This window comes from Aythya marila (genome assembly GCF_965140915.1).
Source record: "Aythya marila genome assembly, chromosome: 14".
Taxonomy (NCBI): Eukaryota; Metazoa; Chordata; class Aves; order Anseriformes; family Anatidae; genus Aythya; species Aythya marila.
The window spans coordinates 18,862,201-18,875,370 of record NC_139055.1 but is presented as its reverse complement, the minus strand read 5'-3'; the positions used below and the strand labels follow the sequence as shown (position 1 = coordinate 18,875,370).

General features: G+C 43.2%; 1 protein-coding gene across 4 annotated transcripts in view; it reads left to right on the top strand.

The window, feature by feature from the left end:
- NR3C1 (nuclear receptor subfamily 3 group C member 1) overlaps positions 1–8,953 on the top strand; it is a 66,623-nt gene extending 57,670 nt beyond the window's left edge. The window contains exons 7-10 of one of the 4 annotated variants that reach the window (XR_014318482.1): positions 50–180; positions 3,043–3,200; positions 4,118–5,729; positions 6,194–8,953. Coding sequence is in view for 2 of the 4 variants with exons in the window: in XM_082771817.1 (XP_082627943.1) it covers positions 50–180; positions 3,043–3,200; positions 4,118–4,270 (442 nt within the window). In the remaining 2 variants the exon portion in view is untranslated. Of the gene's footprint in view, positions 1–49; positions 181–324; positions 576–3,042; positions 3,201–4,117 lie in introns of those variants that run through there. The other 3 variants (XR_014318483.1, XM_082771817.1, XM_082771816.1) reach the window with 3 other exon arrangements.
- Positions 8,954–13,170: the final 4,217 nt, after the last annotated feature.

The window sequence follows — 13,170 nt, the reverse complement described above, 5'->3', positions numbered from 1 at the left end:
GTAGGCATCTCAAAATTCTAAATCTATTTTTTTTCTGCTTATTTCTCAGGCAGAGAATGAATCTACCCTGTATGTACGAACAATGCAAACATATGCTTATGGTTGCCCGAGAGCTATCGCGGCTTCAAGTCTCCTACGAAGAGTATCTCTGTATGAAAACGTTGCTTCTCCTCTCTACAAGTAGGTGAATAGTTAAATACCTATGTGGACGGTGTAAGTTTCACTTGCCAGTGCCATGAAATGTGTGTGTTTAGTTTTATACCATGTCAGGTATCTGATAGCAAATTAAAATCAAAATGTTCTGCTTGGCACCTCACCTTATAGGGCTACTGAAGAAAGTTCTGCTTCTAGCAAATACAAGACATTCATGCTAAGATATTATAGATCGTATTCAAAGCTTTGCAACTCCAACAGAGAGGCCTAAACCAGAGACTAGCTGAGCAGCCCGGGATGCAAAGAAGTGGGCAAAGCTATGACTTCATGCTCATTTAAAAATAACTAAATAAATCTATGAGCAAGTTCTGATCCAGTGAAGCAGATTCCTCCCAAAAAAAGTTACTGAACTGTCCCAGAAGGTATTTAAAAATTGTTAAATACAAGTACGTTTTATATTACAATAATTGTGAAATGCAACTTTGTACCTGTATCTAAAAAGTAAATGGTGGATTTATGATAGATATCTAAGCCATTTATATAATGTACTGCATGGTGCTTTTATATGCCTTTCAGTCAGATGAGCTATAGTGAAAACAAGTAAAAATTGTTTTGACTGTATTGCATGAGAGGTCAAAGTCAAGCACCAAAATAGTCCCTTCCTAGACCATACAGAAAAGCTTCTAATAGAAGCACTATGTAAATATTTTTATAGTGTTATTTCTACTTTGTGTTCATATTCATTAGTACCTGGTGATTCTTTCTCCTCTTCATGCACTGTATTGTTGTGACTCCCTGATGAGCCTCAGCTTTAACCCTGGCTCAGCTGCAATCCAAAGACCTCAGTGCTGAGACTCTTATGTGTGTGCATAGGGGTAGGCATGAGCTGACGACCGTGTCTTGCACGCTTCGGGCTGTCTGAACAGCTGAAGCCGTGTGCCTGTCTGCACTGCATGGGGACTGCTCAGCCAGAGGGCTGAGAAGGCTTCATCTGAGGTGATGATTGTAGTTTTCCTGGAGCCTTCACTTCTTCTGTTAGACAGAATTAAAAAAAAAAAAAAAAAATCATTTATTTTTTGAATATAATGACAGGTATGGGAGTGTGCCTTGAAAGCATCCAGTAAAAGCAACAATGCAAGAAAAGATTTTTCAGCACAATACTTTTACATGATTAAAAGTAAATATTTGTAGAAGCTTGAATAGCACCAAGGGCTCAAATGTTCCTTGTCTTTATAAGGAATGTTTGTATTTACAGAAACATATAAAGGATGTTCACAAGGAGTAATAGGCATTAATTCTTGTACACAAAGTATTGGTAGCTTTGGGCTTTTACCTCCTGAAAGCAGGAGGATCCAGTAACCAACCCGCTATGTGCTGGGAGCCCCTGGGTGCTAACTGGGCAGCAGCGTGGTGTGTGTGGAAGCGAGGTGCCGCGTTAGCACCTCCTGTGCTGCTGGAGCCGGCAGCAGCGCTCCCGGGCCCTTCACCTCGGCGGCCTGGCAGCGACCCGGCCAAGCTCCGCGTGCCAAGCCCCGAGCTGGGACAAAGGTTCTTTTGAAAAGAAACTTTTCACAGTGCTGCTGTGGGTTTTGTAAGAGCTTGAAACTTCGCTCAAACGGAAGATTTAAAGCAGTTTTTAAAATCTCTCCCAAAAATTCCTCAAGTGTTTTGGATGTAAGGCAGGCCAACTTTCCTACAGGAATTGGAAATTTCCTTAAAGGAATTTCCATGTCAGAAGTGGGAAGGGAGCTACGTTAGCAGAATTGAGCCCATTCACAAGTAATGTATGACGAGAGCTGGCATTGACCAGCAGAAGGCTTCTTTGTTGTATTTACGTTGAAGGACAATGCGTTCTCACATTTCTTCCCAAGTACACATGTTGTGTAAGGGGTACACTGCGGCACTTCTGAAAGTTGAACAGCTGAAATTTGTAGCTTTTTAAATCCATGACTTCACAATTTTGATTTTTGTTTACTGTACGTGTTTCTCAAGAGAAGAGGAAGAGGAGTAAAACAGGAATTCCGTGCAGGTGTAGACACACAGCTCATACACCAGTGTACCTCGCAGACCTTTTCCATATAAATTAGTGAAGGAACTGTTGGCAGTGACACGTTGTCATCTTCTGTGTAGGCCCGGGCAGATAAAATACTTCAGAGTAACGTTGAACAGATGCTGACAGTGCAGCGAGGGTCATAGTTTCTGAGGAAGGGATTCTGCTTTAGTGGCCTCTTTCCACTCTTTTCTCCCCTTTTCCTTTCAGTCTGCTTTGTCTCTGTTTCCTCCTCTCCCTGTAGCTCTTTTCATTCACTTCACCAAGGTGATCAAAGGCTTCAAAGCCAGCACTTTGAGGGCCACTCGAGTCCCTGCGCCTGATGCATCCTGATGCATTTGGAGTTTGCTTGTCCTTGCCTATAGAAAGACCTGCACAGTAGGAGCACGTAGGAGTAGGAGCACGTAGGAACGGGGGCTTAACCTTGACTTGAATTGACTGAATCCACTCCTTGGTCCCCACTCCTTGGTTCCCACAGCTTCCCACACGGTGAGAACAGGAATCCCCAGCCCCAGTGCTTCTTTGTCAGGGCTATTCCAGGCCCTGGTGGTGTTACTTCTCTACTCTGGTTCTCTTCTCTTTACTTGTTTTTAGGTTACCTGTGTTATTTTTTATTACTATTTTTCTTTTGCCAGCAGTCGTGTGCTGTTTGTTCAACAAGTCATCTGTCTCAGTTGCCTCTATTTTTTTTCCTCGTCTCTCAGCTGCCATTTCATTTCTTAAATGAAAACTTAGTCCTTTTTCGTTTGGTCATTTTTGTGTATCTAATGTAATGTAGCTTAAATAATGATGCAGTTCATAGGTATTATATATCTTAAAGGTTCATGTCAATGTTACAGTTCCTAAGGAAGGCCTGAAGAGCCAATCTTTGTTCGAAGAAATTCGTATGACATACATAAAAGAGCTGGGAAAGGCCATAGTGAAAAGAGAAGGGAACTCGAGCCAGAACTGGCAGCGATTTTATCAACTGACTAAACTGTTGGACTCTATGCATGATGTAAGTTCTCAAATGAATGCTGTAAAAGTTCCAGATAAATAGTCTGGGTGTATGGCAGGAATCTCCTGTACGTGTTTCATTTAAACAATAAATATGGGGACTGGGAGGATGGAGGTGGTCCTGCTCTCCCGCTGTCTAACTAGCCTAATGGAAAAAGGTGAACTTTGTGCTTTCAGAGCACTTTTGCAGTGGACTCCGTGGCAATTAATTCTATAATTTATATAACTGTAATTTAAAATGTAGTTTTTAAAGATGTTGTTGCTTTAAAATGGAGAAACTCTGGAATTTTAAGTTATTTTGGAATAGTAGGGGAGATATTTATGTTCATGTTTAAAAGCAGGATTAGCTCAAAGCAGGCTATTCAGGAATCTAGGGAAGTGTTTGAAATTACATTAAAATAATGCATTAGTGCTATTTTAGTAATGGTCTGCTTTTGCAAGGAATTTCAGAATTCAGGCTGTTCCCTTTTGCAGCATGTACTCTGAACTGTGCATAGTACAAAGTAATCCAAGTAATGTTTAAGCTGGATAAGGTAAAGGAAACTTGAAAACATCAATTTTTTTTCCTATTAGTTTACCTAACACCTCGAAAGATGATGTTTAGATATCCAAATATATGTCATTTATATGCTAAAATGGGAATTGATACAAAACGTCTTCAGTGTTTGTAAAGACCTTGCACGATCTATTCACTTGTTGTGTATTAGAATGGCATTTACAAGACTTAGTAATTAAGCTGAGGATAAGTGAACTTGCCTGCCCTGCACTGCAAGTGTTATCTGCAAGCGTGAGGAGTACTTGGGGCATGTGGCGGAACAGATACCACGCTGGCAGCAGATAGCAAGAAGGAAGGATGTAGGTTAATAGTGCTTCTGTATGCATTCGTGTGAAAGTAATTCTTTGCTTTATCACTCGTAGGTGGTTGAAAATCTTCTGAGCTTTTGCTTCCAGACATTTTTGGATAAATCCATGAGTATTGAGTTCCCAGAAATGTTGGCAGAAATCATCAGCAATCAGATACCAAAATACTCAAATGGAAATATCAAGAAGCTTTTATTTCATCAAAAGTGACTGCCTTAATACAAAAGGGTTGCCTTAAGAAAACGTCAAATGATAGCTTTTTTTTGCTTTTTTTGTAAAGAAAAAACCTATCAGACTTGTTAATTTTGTCCTTGCAGCGGTGTTTCTTTTTGTAATTATGCACTACATGTGGTTTACAGAGGGCCAAGATTTAGGCTATAGAAGCAGCGGATTTCTCACATTTGATACGTAACTGGGGAGAAAGGAAAGAAAAATAAATCTTATTTGTCAGAAATTATATTTCTCCCCCTGTGCAACATCAATGGATGCATCAAAACCACCGGTGACAAGATCTGAGGCTGTGTTATGAACATTCTGCTAATTAATTTCTGCAGTTGGCTGGAGACAATTTTCTAGGCTTTTTTTTTTTTTTTTTTTTTTTTTTAGTAAAGCGTTTTGGATTTTCTTTTTTTTTTTTTTTTTTTTTTTTTTAAAGTTAAGGTAGCATTTTGGTTTATGCATGTAACCCGAAGAAAGTTTACAAGTGTATATCAGAAAAGGGAAGTTGTGCCTTTTATAGCTATTACTGTCTGGTTTTAGCAATTTCCTTTAACTTTATATACCGTGAACTAGGCTTGTTCATTTTTTCTTACATAATTTTTTTGTAATACTTCAAGATGCCTATTGTACAGCTGGTTTTTTAAGGTGGGGCAGCTCGTAGCTTTCCTAAATGACCTCTAGACATTAATCCTTGAGTATATTCATGTGAAAATGGGTTGGGCTTTTCTAACCTAATAGCTTTCAACTGTCAAAGTGACCATAAAAATTTGGCATTTTTTAAGGGCCAGGGTGGGTGGGAGAACACTCTAAAATCTAATTTCAATAGATGCGAATGAAACAAATACTTTTGGTATATGTGCAAAAGTGTTGGATATGCAGATTCATAGAAAATCAACCCAGTCCTAACTGGATGTAAATGAGCAGGTTATTTTATATATTAAAAAAAAAAAGCCTGATTTTTTGCATATAATGCAACAGCCATAACTATAAGAGTCATGGGCTGCATTGATGCCAAGAAGATCAGTCCTGACTGCCCATCAGGAAATTTTCAGGAAAATATGCATAGCTTAAGAAAAGTTTACTTCTGTGCGGAGAAACTCACATTTTCTATACACTTAAACCTATCATCATACAGGTATATATGGAAAACTATCAGTGACTTAAGAGGCAGACATGTAATTATGCCCAGTGGTTTGGTTTTGTTCTGTTTTTATTGTATCGATTCTAGAACTGCTTTCTTCAGTGAGATGTTTACCTTCATGCAGCATAAAGCAGAGCAGCTGCGCTGACTGACTGTAACTCCGGATATACAGACTCCAAACTCGTGTGGTTAGAGACCCATTTTCACATCTTCACCTGTCACTGAACTGGTCCATCCTCTTTCCTGGAGAGCAGGAAAACTCCGCTACTGATTTCGTGGTCTTAGAGTTGTACGTCGAACTTTGTCTTTGTAAGGCTGCATCCATTCATATCAAATTACTAGCGTGCCATAAATTTACCATAGGTCTTGTGAATTTCTCCTTGTTGCCATTGATAGCTATATTTTAAAACGTTTAGAAGCTGTAGTAGCCTTTTCTATGTGCACCTTAACAATTTTCTGTATCTCAAAATTTAAATATTTACTAAGCCACTCTAAAATTTGATTTTTACTCAAAGTGGCCAGATTATTTGTGTAATAGAAATGAGAAAAATCATCTGATAAAATACAAAACCTAATATATTTTTATATTTAGTTATAGTTTCAAATATGTATAATCGGTATATTCGCTGATCTGAGAAAAGAAGGGAAGGGCTACTGCAGCTTTAAAAGCAATTTATTAAATGATTGTAAAATAGCTTGTATAGTGTATAATAAGGATGATTTTTAGATGACAGATTGCTTTATCATGATACATGTAATTATATTTTTTGTAGGGGTCACAAATACGCTGAATGGTAACCCGTACAAGTTGTGGTTTGTCTGGAGGCAGTACTGAAGGCGTTGACATTTAGTATCCAAAGAAATACTCTGTTCAGAAGGAAAACCTGTGTTCAGTGGATGTTGTTAGGGTTGGATTTACATTTATCAAATCACTGTGTAAAAATTCAAGTTGGACCTTGGATGGAAGACTCCTATCTGTATGTTTGGTTACCATTCATGTTTCATTGCTAAATCAGACCTCCGCTGCAAAAAATGTAAGCCGTAAAGATGCGTCTGTGCGCCTACATACATACACCTCTGAACATATGGGGTTAATTTCATATACAGCCTCACGTACCACAGCAAAAACAGCTTGAAAAATTGGGCAATAATATGCATACAGGTACCAGCAATATGTAAATATAGAGCATAGGTTGTTCACAATACACTAGTACATTTCTATTGTTCAACAAAAGTTTGTTTCCAAGTGAAATAGGAAACTAAATTTTCATCCTTTCTTAAATCTTTTTGAATGTTATACCTATTAAAAAGATACTATATTCAGTACTTTGGAGTAAAATATCATCTTTAATAAAAAAAAAAAAAAGTAATCATTCTCTTCTCTTTGAATGATCTGTAAAGAGTATGTACATTTTGTAACAGTTAAGGTAAACTTCAGTACTTCAATTATACCTTTCAGCCCAACTCAATGGAAATACTTACGTGACCTGTTTGAGATACAGATAGGAGTTTCATACTGTTTGGTTTCAGATGGGTTCTTTAGTTAAAAGGAAAACTCTTCTTACTTGGAGAATGTCTAGAAACTTTAATCCCCAGGGAGCTCAATTGGAGCTTGTTTGGAAGCGTGAGTTTGTGCGTGTGCAGGCGTGGGTGTGCGGGCACGTGCACATGTGCAAACGCTGGTTTTAGCATTTGTATACGCAAAGATACCTTTTTGTCTTTTCTTTGCCAGCAGAAAAGTAACTACGGTGACCGTGAACAAATTATCATCTTGAGAGAAATGCAGAACATAGGAGAAGAGAGGCTCTCTGCCCCTTTTGGTCTCTGTGCCTGTATATTCATTTTTAGTTTATGGGTTTAAGGAAAAAAAAGGAAACTGTGATGTTAGAAGAAAGCGTTCATGCTGTACATGCTGTTAAGTTTTAAACTTCACAATTAAAAATATGTATAGTGCTTTAGTAAGCAGTGAGAAGTACATGTTGTGTGTATCAGTAGTCCTTGTAGCACTGGGTAGTATCTGCACTCTGGATAAAGCAGGGAGAATTGTGACTTCTGTCTCTTCAGTGCCTTATCACATAGTGCATGCATCTGACCGAGGGACACCCGTGGGCAGGTCAGGACACATACGTGCTGCGTGGTGTACATTGCACATGAAAAACGATAGGAATGGCCTTACATAGGACAAGCCAGGGAATGGGGTTGGAGAGGGATAAACTGTAGATTTTGCGCAGCGTGGTTATCACCCAAAGCAAAAATGCCAGAAATCTCAGATTTTATTAGGAGCTTTGCAACTGGAAAGAAGGGAGGGAGGGAGGCTGGGAATCGGTGCCAATTTAAGCTTAGGAATGACCTTGCCATTTTCACAAAGAAAGGTCAAAAATAGGAGGAAGTGCCTGGATGAATGTCAGCTAAGTCCTGTTTCCCATAGTCGTACTTCAATGGGTGAGGACTTCAGGGTCATACCTTCAGAGTGAGTTTTTTTAAAAGATTGTATGTATTATATGCTAGTTAAGCTCTATCCTTAGTCCAGTCTGCAACCAGGTGTTGCTGAGCCATCGATGTTACATAGGAACCAAATTTTCAGGAAAGGAATAGAGCCTCTTTAAAACAGCGAGGCATTTGTTTTCTGATGAAAGGCTGTGTGTATGAAAATATCCCCCACCTCCAAACTAACGTGCATAACAGCATAGAGTCAACAGTGTGTCATTACTCTATTTTGTATATTAAACAAAAGATATATAATGGGGACAAATCCTATATCATACCGGTGTATGGCATTATTAAAAAATCATTATTTTTATCACAGTAATTTTAAACAACATAAAAATTAAACCAGTGACTCCTGTTTAAAAATAAAAGTTGTAGTTTTTTATTCATGCTGAATAATTCTGTAGTAACAAGTCTGTAGTTTTCACCTACTCAGTGAAATGTTGGACTGTAAAAGCTTGTGTGGAATTGTTGAACATTTATTTTTTCATTTAAATTTGCTGTTCTGGTAATACAAAGCCACACATCTGTACAGAAGTTGCAGTAAATGTGAGCCATTTACAGCAATGCCGAATAATGGACAGAAACCATATAATAAAATTCTGCTTTTTTCATTAAATGGCTCCAAAATGCTTTTGTAGAGTTTTTGCTGTGTACCTGACAAAGATTGCTTCTGATGACTGAATCAGTTCATCTCTGTTGTGTTCATTATGCACGTCACATGCAAAAATTATTTATACTAAAGCTAATTGCTGCTGTAGTTAAGTTCTGTAGTTAGAGAGTTTCTGGTAATTAAGTTCAGATTAACATTTTAATCAGAATTCATTACTGACATTTACCAAATTTTGCCTAATTTGCCATTGAATTCATAACTTCCATTTTCTGGAGGGGAAACTCTACCACAGTTTTCTAATGAAATCAACTCAGAAGCAGGTCTGTGCATCCAACCAAATGGACTTGTGCACATACTGAAGAGCATAAGCTGGCCAGGACTTTTAAGCTAAGAAAAACAAAACTAGATGTATTTAGGGGAAAAAAAAAAAAAAAAAAAAAAAAAAAAAAAAAAAAAAAGTTGATTTAAAATGTCTTTTGTTACTCCAGTGTTCCTTAATGTTTTGATACTTGCCAGAGTGTTGATGGAAGCTCCTTACTAAGGGAGGTGCTGGCAGCTGAGAAGTTAGTGGTAAAAGGCAAATAAAAAAATGATAAAAGCGTATTCTGCGGTTGCAAATAATCAAAGTGTTAGGTGTTCACACTACATCTCCACGTTGGCCGTGCGCGATGCCTGCCCTCTGCCTCCCGAGGTGTTCCTGGGCTGTGCAGCCTGAGCTCGGTGGTGGCCAAGCCCTCGCGTGGGGCCCTCACACTGCTGGCCCCACGGGCGCCTTCGCATTCTCCCTTTGGGCTGGGGCTTCTTTCTCCCTTTGTGTGCTGTTTTTTTACAACCTGCCTGCTGGATCACGCTGAAGGCTGTTGTGGTGGTGCTGTGTAGCGCTGCCGCGAGGTTGCACCGTGCTGTGGGAAGGGAAGGAAGGTGGGGAGCAGCCGATGGAGGAGGAGGATGGGGCTGGACCCATCCAGGCACGAGCACCCTGTGGGGACAGGGACACGCTGTGGGGCCTGGGCGAGGGGCAGCGGGTGTGGGTGGGCTGCTGCGGGCATCCCTGTGGGACCCACCAGTGGGACGAGGCCGTGCAGTGAGGCCGACCATCTCCAGCAGAAGGCCATGACCAGACCCATGAAGAATTATTCCCTGAACCAGAGGGGCTGAAAAACACCTCTCTCAGTCCGTGGATTGGTGTAAGTGCATTGTGCTCGGTGTTCAGAGCACCTCCAGCCCCCAGGACAAAAAGCACCGTCTTGAAATCTGCTTCCTGCCTTGAAACCGAGCTTTTAGAAAGCAGCACATCTTCAGCCATCAGTAAATAAAACCGTGCGTTCCTCTCTCCTCAGCAGAGCTCACTCCTTTACCCCACTGGATCGCAGTGTGAGATTAGTGCCATAATAAAATCTACTTTAATTGCAACATAAAATGCCAACTTCCCAGCAGGGAACGATTTGTTTGAATTGTTTGCAATTAAAACAAAGGCTTACATAAATTTCACTTTGGTTCTTTTCGTGCTCCGCGTCTGTAGATCGGGGCTGGATGCGATACAAGAACAAGATTTATGATAACCGCATTTATTTGTATAACAATTGTGAAAAGATGTTTTAAGGGGGTACATCATATATTAAGATAAAATAACTGTTTTCTGACCAGCACCGAGTCACGGCCTCCAACATGCCTCGTGGCAAAGTACAGCAGGTACTGGACATCCCCGTGCTCCACCTCGCATCCGCTCCGTCCCTTTGCATTTCAGATTCCTCCCACCAGCAGGGTCTGAAATCAGCCAGCCCGGAGCTGTGCGCTGCCAGCAGAGCCCCTCCAGCACCAGGGCCCTGGGGCTCCGCGTGCCCTCCCCAAGCCCTTCCCGGGGGTCGGGCAGGACGGAGCCCCCCTGCTGCCGGCGGGGGTGCAGGGGAAGGGGCAGCGCTGCTCACCTGCCGTGCTGGTGGGCGATGCTTTCCTGGGCATCCGTCTTCCAGGAAATTCAGACAAAACCCAGCATGGGACTGAAACTGGTGACTGTTTTGTGTTGTGTTTTTTTTTTCACGCTATTCCAATAAAATGTTGACATTTGAGCAGGGATTGGCAAAGATGTCATTAAATGCCCTTTTTACAGTGCTGTCATCTGAGATGTCCCAGCCCCAGTACCCCTGACTTTCTGCTTGCCCCTAGGGCTGGCCAAAGGGTGCTGCCTTTGCCCTTTTCCTTGGCCTCAGTGCCAGTTCCATGAGCTCCAGGCAGGAACAGGGCTGCCTCGTTTCCCTGCCGGGGTTGCCAATACACCATGGACCTGAAGATATGTTATGTAGTACACAAATTAAAATAAATTCATAAGTGTAGGCATTCCACTCATCGGTGTAACGGGAGGAGTGGGAACCAGAGAGCTCCTCCAAAGGGGATTAGCAGTCCATCGATCTCAAATGCCTGCGCCCATGGCACAGCCTATGGAAACCTGCTGAGAACTGAAACGGGCGGAGGGGTGCCTGGGTAAATAGTCCTGTTCAATACTTCCTAGGCCTGGCACGGCTCCAATTCATAATTAAGGATATTCTCTGAGGTCACAACAGGGAACTTTAAGTTTAAAAAATAACAAGTAAGTGGAATCCTTCTAATTATAGGCTCTGTTGATTCAAGATTAAACCACATGAAAAGACTGAGGAGAATCTGCTGATGCAGCATTTAATACGGCCACTAATTGCGTTGCTAATGCGATAGGACAGGGGTTATACTTTCTGCTTGATGTGAGACGTGCTGAAGAAAAGTGACCCATTGTGCCCAATTAAGTGCCGTGGGCATGACCACGGGGCTGGCTGTAAAGGACCAGGAGCTGCAACCGAAAGCGCCTCGGGGCGGGGGGAGCTGGAGCCGGCCCAGGCTGCTGCCAGAGCCGCGTCCGCTCCCCGCGCAGCTCCCACAGCCCTTGCCTTTTCTTTCCCGTCCCTTTCCCTAACACTTTCTGGGAGGTTTCTGGTTTGGGCTCACAAGGGGATGTCGCTTTGTGTTCAGGACAAATGCTCAGCAGCGGGGCCCCCCCGGCAGCCCCCTCCCGCTCAGCTCCCGGCCTCGCTCCGCACGTTCCCCAACGAGCTGCAGCCTCCGCACCAGGGCACACATCTGCTGGGTGAAACGTGCCCGACCAGCAGCCCGGGAGCAGCCTTTCCCAGCTCTTCCCATCACACTCAGCCTGCCCTGGCCTTTTCCTTCACTCGGGTGAGACCAACACCTGTGACACCCACACCTGGCTGGGAGCAGAGTCAGGCCGGAGCGCTTCGCAGCCACACGGATCCACACGCACACACACACACTTAGGTGTGCACATGTACCACGGCAGGGGGCTGGAGCAGGGTGGTTCTTGCAGCTCAATTAATTAATTAATTACCTTGGTAGAAACATGCCACATTAGTTCGAAGAATACAGTGAACAGGCATTAAAAACAACGAAGCCCAGCTCGGGTACAAATGCTGACCGCAAAGCGGCACAGAGCGGCCGGGACGGATGGGGCTCGAGGTGCAGCAGCGGCAGGTGATCCCCCGGGGTGAGAACAACGCTGACCTCATGAACCACGACCCCACAGCCTGGAGCACCCCGGGACTGCCTGCACGAGGCTGGTGGCACCGCCAGCCCCACACGGTGGACTTGATGTCACCAGTGCACTAATACAGTAATGAACCTGCAGAAACAGAGCCTGCCAAGGGAATCGGGAGCTCTAAAACGTTAATATTTGTCCAATAAGCTATTAAGAAGCATTATCTGCCTAAATAATGTTCACAAATAGTTTGACAAATATTTTTCCTTTGCCAGAAGTACAATTCTTTTGCCATTTTTCCTTATATATGGCCTTATTAAAGCTGCTCTACAAATGGTCACCCAGCATTTTTCGAATCACTTAGCCATCAGTCACGCTTTAATTGCAGCCGTGCCCTGCTTGCAGCAGCACTTTGGGAGGGCTGCGGGGCAGAGAAGTGCCTCCACCACGGGGCCGCGTGGCTGAGCCCCCTGTCCCCTCCCCAGGGACCTGCCTCGGGTGCCTTCCACACCACGGCTGCTGTTGCCCCCCTGCAAGAACCGATCCTAAGTGCGAAAGTCGCGATGCCACCCCAGCAGTAAAAAAGTAAAGCCCCAAAGTGCCCAAACCCCTCAGCTGGAGCCAGAGACCGATCCCACAGCTCTTTGCTGGCTGACGCAGCGCGGCTGCAGCCGGGGTGCAGCAGGAGGCACGCGTGGCTCTCACGGAGCAGGAACGTGGCTCCCAGGGGGGCTCGGGCCGGAGCAATTGCCAAAATCACGGCAGCGATCCCAGCCCCTGCCCTGCGCACCGCACCTCGCGCACCTCGCTGCCGCCTGCCCTGGCAGGGGCTCGCTGAACATAATGGGTCTGAAAGAGCTCAAAGCTGCTGGTCTAAATATATCATTGTTGCTGGGGAAATAAATAATAAACAGAGGAGTGATTATAATCTTGTGGTTTAATTGGTTCTCCTTGCTGCGGCTGGAGGGCCGTCCCCGGGTGTTTCAGAGGTCAGGCATTTCAGGTACCAGACCAGCAGAGCGCAACGTTAATTTAACAAAAAGCCAGCCAAATAAAATAAAAGGTGGTGCAGGCCAGACGTGGCACGTGCGCTTCCCAGCCCCAGAATATTTAGTACGGGTTATGAATGA